The 6,599-nt window shown below is 38.4% G+C and overlaps 1 protein-coding gene across 1 annotated transcript; it reads right to left on the bottom strand.

Moving 5' to 3' along the window:
• Positions 1–1,836: 1,836 nt before the first annotated feature.
• SPMIP10 (sperm microtubule inner protein 10) lies at positions 1,837–5,631 on the bottom strand. Its single transcript, XM_060146223.1, has 3 exons — positions 5,546–5,631; positions 4,858–4,966; positions 1,837–2,049 (listed from the first exon to the last, which is right to left on the bottom strand). The coding sequence occupies exons 1-3, from the start codon at positions 5,629–5,631 to the stop codon at positions 1,840–1,842; spliced, it is 405 nt and encodes a 134-aa protein (XP_060002206.1). The 3' UTR covers positions 1,837–1,839.
• Between the last annotated feature and the right edge of the window lie 968 nt (positions 5,632–6,599).

Genomic DNA, 6,599 nt, shown 5'->3' with positions numbered 1-6,599 from the left:
AGAACATGTAACAGAACTTCATTTTATGGCTGACTAATAATCCACTCCATTACATTCATATACCATATTTTGTTTATCTGTAGGGAAACAAAATTTGCCACCCTAAAATGTCTCTGGCATGTGGATTATTTCAAGCTGAAAACAATCAAGGCCCAGAAGACTCAGGAAGAACTTTTGACCTTCCCCCTAAGTGCCTAAAGGAATTTAGATAGAGGGCCGATTACTGGAATAGAGCTATCACCAGAGATGTCTGCAAAGAACATGAGCTAGATGTGGTGGGGGAAACTCTTAGAGATCACAGGCCACCCTGTGCCCCACTGTCTCTGCAGGCTCAGAAAACATTTACCAAACGTTTACTTTTCCATCTCCATGTCAATTGCCTTCCTCCCTTTGAAGTCCCAAATCACTATTCCCAAATCCTCTTCTGTCTTTAGCTGAAGGTGGTATTTAAAGTGAGGGTTTCAGGGACTTCCCTGATGGCTCAGTGGTTGGGAATCCACCTGCCAATGCAGGGGAGACAGGTTCGAGCCTTGGTCCAGGAAGATCCCACGTGCTGCAGAGCAACTAAGCCCGTGCTCCACAACTACTGAGCCTGTGTGTCAAAACTACTGAGCCCGTGCTCCTAGAGCCCTTGCTCTGCAATAAGAGAAGCCATTGCAATGAGAAGCCCACACACCGCAACAAACAGTAGCCCCCGCTCACCACACAACCAGAGAAAAGCCCGCACGCAGCAAGGAAGACCCAACGCAGCCATAAATAAATAAATACAATTTAAAAACAAAGTGAGGGTTTCAGTCATTTGGGTGAGTTACTCAGTTTTCCTGGGCCTCTCCCATGTATACATGTTATTTAACTTTTGTTTGACTTTCTCCTGTTAATCTGTCTCATGTCAATTCAATTCTTAAGCCAGTCAGAAGAACCTAGAAGGGTAGAGGAAAATTTCTTCCTCCCCAACAATCCATTCATCTGTTGATGGACATTTGACTTGTTTCCACCATTTGGATATTATAAATAATGCTGCTATGAACATTGGTGTACAAATATCTGTCCAAATCCCTGCTTTCAATTCTTCTGGGCATATGCCTAGAAGTGAAATTGCTGGATCATAAGGTAATTCTGAGTGTAATTCTTTGAGAAACCACCATACTGTCTTCCACAGTGGTGCATCATTTTTGCATACAGTGATTATTATGTCTTAAGTTATGTGAATCAATCCTTCACTATAGGAAATTGATACTTGGATACACTGAACCAATATGGAAACATATGTCTCAGCTAAAATTGTATGATGTATCACAGAGTTGTCTACTAACACTTCTAATAACCATGCTGATTAGCTGCTCTAATAACCATGCTGATTAGCTGCCGGTCTCTATAGCCTTAGGGGTGTGTGTGTGGTGTAGTGGAGCGGAAGGAAGGGTGTTGGAGCAGTCAGAAAAGAAGCAAAAATAATTCCACATCCTGCAACTCTATTTCAGTTTGGCTTTCTTGACACTGAGTTTTGGAGGGAATGAATAATAAGGGTGGAATAAGAAGGAGAGAAAGGTAGAGGAGTGTGGTAAGGTTAGATGGTAGGACTGGATCCGTCTGCTCTTTCTTAACTACTTGGTGTGAAATTAATTTCAGTGAGACAGTTTTCCTTGTTCCCCCACGTCATCTCAGATATTCTCACAGCCTATTTCCTTTCTAAGCTAGTATAATTTAAAGAGTATGCAGTTGACTTATAGCCTTTGAACAAATTGAACCTATAGGCAAAATACAAATGTACAAGGACTTAAACATTATGGGAGAGAGAGAGAGGGAGAGACTGAAATACTTTATCATTTTATTCTTCTTTCATCAGATCAGTCGCCTCCTGAAGCCATGGGAAATCACAGTGCTTTGGTACTTGGAGAGAGGTGAATGCAGAGGCATATCTGCAATTTTTATTTCTGGTGGGATTTTCTTCAAGACAACTTTACGATCTTCCCCATGGCAAAGCCTTTCACTGTGATTCAAAAACAGAGAGTCTTCCAAAGGGCCAGCATGGATGCCACATGCTTCTGCATGCTAAAAGAAAAAAAAATATGCTGTATATCACACCAAAAATCACTTTATTAGGGACTTCCCTGGTGGTGCAGTGGTTAAGAATCCGCCTGCCAATGCAGGGGACACGGGTTCAATTCCTGGTCCAGGAAGATCCCACATGCCGCGGAGCAACTGGCCCTGTGCACCACAACTACTGAGCCTGCGCTCTAGAGCCCGCGTGCCACAACTGCTGAGGCCCGCGCTCCGCAACAAGAGAAGCCACCGCAATGAGAAGCCCGCGCACCACAGCAAAGAGTGGCCCCCATTCACTTGCTGCAAATGGACAGGACCCTCGTGCGACGATGAGGACCCAACGCAGAGAAAAATAAATTAATTAATTTTTAAAAAATCCACTTTATTAGATTGAGATGGAAGTTGCCCAATAGTTTTTCTAACTGTTCCTGTTGAGAAGGAAGGTCTAGTGGGCAGAGCAATATCCCTTTTTCAAAAGCAGTGCTCTCTCACTTGTGTCTTCCGATCAACAGGAAGAGCCAGTGGTGTGGGCTGCAGACTATAAACTTGGAGTCAGATCACTGACTTTTAACTTCACTAGTTTTGTGTTCTTGTACAAGTCATTTACCTACCGTGAGACTCAGTTTCCTCAAACATAAAATGGGAATTATTAAAGGATTCTTTGAGTGTTGAATAAAACATTCTATGTGAATGAAAAAACTTTCGCCAACTACTAAGTAAAAGAGCTACACAGTATGCAGCTGCTGCTGCACCCTGCTGCTGGATAGATAACAGCTACTTAAGATTCTCTTAGTTGTACATCTATTTCTGATTCTTTGATACTGCTGAACAGCAGTCTGGCCTGGTCTTGGGGTGCCGCTCCCTCTCTCCTATGCTGTGTTCTTGTTTTTATGTTGTTAAAGAGCTATATCATCAGGAAAAATGGTAAAATGAAAAGAAAGCATAGCTAGCATTTATTCAGTGCACATTCACTTCACTGTAATTCTCATTTAATTTTCACTTTTACTCTGTATGGTAGAATATTCCATACACCAGTCGCTAATTATATTTTTTAAGTTGTTAGGAACACTGTCAACTAAATTGGAGAAGTGAAATAACAATGAAAGAATTATGCTGACTTATAGCTCTAAAGAGTAAGGGCAAGACTAACAGAAATGCTTTGATGCATTCAAAACAGTTCTTCATTATTGACTTCAACTCTAAGTTTATACCCGATAGTTCTAGTAAATGAAAAATATAAAGTCAGTACTAATATTGTCACCATGCTAAAGCTACTTAGGACATTGAAAATGACTTGATAAGCCACTAAGTTACATGAAATACAGCCCAATATTAAGATATTAGAAAGTCTTAATAACCATACAAATTTGATGTTTAAGTCTGGTATTTGAATCGTGATTTCCTTAGTTTCATATTTGTTTTCAAAATATCAGATAAAAATACATATAAAATAATCATCTCAAGGCAAATGGCAGCCTCATTTATTACATTGTATGTATGCATTTTATAAGAAAATAATTGAGCCATATTTTTGTATTTTGTATATCATATAATATTCATATTTTGTAATATCTCTGTCTTCACAAAGTACATTCTTATTCAACATTAATTGCTTATCCTTTAGAAATTTGGAAATTAGTTACATAAACACATTTCTTCCTAGGAATCCTAACATGAAATCTCTTCTTACTGATTCTTACAAAATATTATAATCTCCTTTAAAGAAACAACTTACCTTTTCACAAGTGAATGGTCAATCAATCTGAATTTGGAAAATGTTTTGAAACTATTGACTACTGAATCAGAGCACTGAGTGAGCAAGGAGTCTTATCTGTAAATCTAGCCAAAGTGTTCCCATAGCTCTCAACCTGAGTGTGCAGTACAACTGTAAAAATACACGCTCTGTAAAGAACAGACTTGTGGTTGTCAAGGGGGAGGGTGGATGGGGGAGAGTTGGATTGGGAGTTTGGGGTTAGCAGATACAAACTATTATATATAGAATTGATAAACACGGTCCTACCGTATAGCACAGGGAACTATATTCAATATCCTGTGATAAACCACAATGGAAAAGAATATAAAATATACATATATATATGTATAACTGAATCACTTTGCTGTACAGCAGAAATTAACACACTGTAAATCAACTATACTTCAATTAAAAAAAAATACATGCTCTGTACGGTAGCTTTAATGTTAATGGCGCCTACTTCTGATGAACTTAACAGCTGTGAGTTGCCATTATGTAGAGAAAAAAGTAGACACATATTTATGAAATCTTTTGGTTTATCTATTTTAAGTTTGTAATTGGGTTATTTGAATAGATATTGCTATTTAACTTTTGTTTGCAAGTTTATGTGAAGGCGCATCAAATAGTTTTTGTCAGAACAGAATGGTGGTTGTCGGGGCCTGGGAGAAGGAAGAAATGAGACAAAGGGTACAAATTTTCAGTTTTAAGAAGAATAAGTTCTAACGGTCTAATGTTCAGCACAGTGACTACAGTTAATAATACGGTATTATATACTTGAAAGCTGCTGAGAGTAGACCTGAAGCATTCTCACTGCAAGAAAAAAAGAGTCAACAATGTAAAGTGATGAATGTGTTATCTTGATCTTGGCAATCACTCCACAATGTATAGCAAAGCATCACGTTGTATACTTTAAAGGTACACAATCATATTTGTCTATTATTCCTCAATAAAGCTGAAAAAATGAAAAATAAATTTCAAAGCAGCTTTTGTAGAGTTATATATGTCTATTCACAGATATATTAAATAGTATAGGTTTTTTATTATAAATACCTATAGGAAAATACCTTCAGATTCACATTCCTGAATTTCATGTTCTGTTTCCAAGGCATTACATAACGTCTTGGGATCATCCCATGCTTTAATGAAAACCGTGGCAAATGAATCTCACCACACCTGAAGATTAGGAAAAAGCAAGAAGAAAGGATATATTGTGAGCTAAATTCAATTATTTTAGCTTCATTTTATGGAATGGAAGCAGCTGTGTCTGTGAGGTTTGGACCCTCGCAGATGCAGCACAGAGCTGTGTCACTGTTTGAGGCTCACCTAGTAGATAACCAAGCCATTAAATCCCCGAGTATCACCAAGATCAAGAGTCTGGCCTGGGTATCTGTAGCTCTAACTGCACGCTGTCCTTTACAATTTGCTCATGATGTTCATTTTGGCCTGACTTTATGGGGGAAGACAGCACACCATGACCTACCTCAGGCCTACTCATTACCTAAAGGAATCACTGGCCACTCACAAAAACCAGTAACGAATTTAGCTTCTGAATTTAGTACATGCCCTACACTCAGGTCAGACTTGCTTTCTTTGCACACACATTGTTTTGTTCTGGAACATAAAGCTTTCTATATAGATGCCAAGGGAAGCACAGAATTAGCGTCCTCATCTATGTAGCTCCCAGATTGAAGACAAAGAAACAAAAAACAAACAAAGAAACCACCCCAAAACCCAGAACCCTTAAGTCCTCACTTATTAGCAGGCTTAGATGAATTCTCATTAGAACAGTCGTTGGTGAGTTTAGGTAAGATAGGACAAGTGTCTTTGCCTGAAGCCATCACTGCCAGTAGTGACAGGAATTCTCATCTAGAACTTCACTAGTCTACTAGTCTAATTATGATGTCATTGCTGCCTCAGATCTAACAATGTTTTGCTAATTTCATAGCAACCCATCGCAGTTACTTTAGAAGTTAAGAGTGTGGCACTTAGAGCTATTTTCGGTGTTTTAGTACACCTTGAGTACACCGTCATTCTTATCACGAACACTTAAAAAATAAGGATGCTTGCAGATATATTACAAATTTGACAGATACTAGAAAATATACTGGACTAAAGAATTATTATTCACAAATAATCACTTCAAATTAACACTATTTACCCTTAGCTGATTTTCCTCTTTACATACTGCACGTGGTTGATATGTGTCCCATTTGTTTCACCATTACTTAGACACACTTCAAGGTGTAAATCAAACTTGCCTAAACCCAAACCAATCCAACCCATTTTATCTCCTAAGATTTGAGTTATATCGCAGAGTATTTTAGGTAACAAAACTCATTTTAATAAAGAAAGGTTATGAGTGAGGATGAGCACCTAAATTACTAGGCCAGAGACATGGAGGGTTATTACTGCTAATACTCCTAGCCAGAAGGAGGAAAAATGTTAGGCTGAGCAGGAAGAATGACTGCAATGTACACTGCCTTGGTGAGAGTATTAACTGAATACACATCCGGCAACAGTCTGGAGAGAACTTTCTAGATCTGGATAGTCAGAAAGGTTTAGAGAAGAGTAATGTTAATACACAAAACTTTACAGAACCTTAAAAACTGAAGCACTGGTTTCTATATATAACATTAGGATGTACTACAATCCAGAAATCTGGTTTGCAAATGTTAAGGAAATAACAATTGATGAAAACAATCCGGGAAGGGGGGAATGAGGGAGGAGCAATCCATTGAAGATGAAGTAGCCTGAGGCATTAATGTCCCTCAAAAACTGTAACTTTCACTAGAAAAATTAGCAGTAT

Source organism: Lagenorhynchus albirostris, chromosome 3, assembly GCF_949774975.1.
Source record: "Lagenorhynchus albirostris chromosome 3, mLagAlb1.1, whole genome shotgun sequence".
NCBI lineage: Eukaryota > Metazoa > Chordata > Mammalia > Artiodactyla > Delphinidae > Lagenorhynchus > Lagenorhynchus albirostris.
Note: the sequence above shows the minus strand (reverse complement) of the source record. Positions and strands in the feature narration are given on the sequence as shown.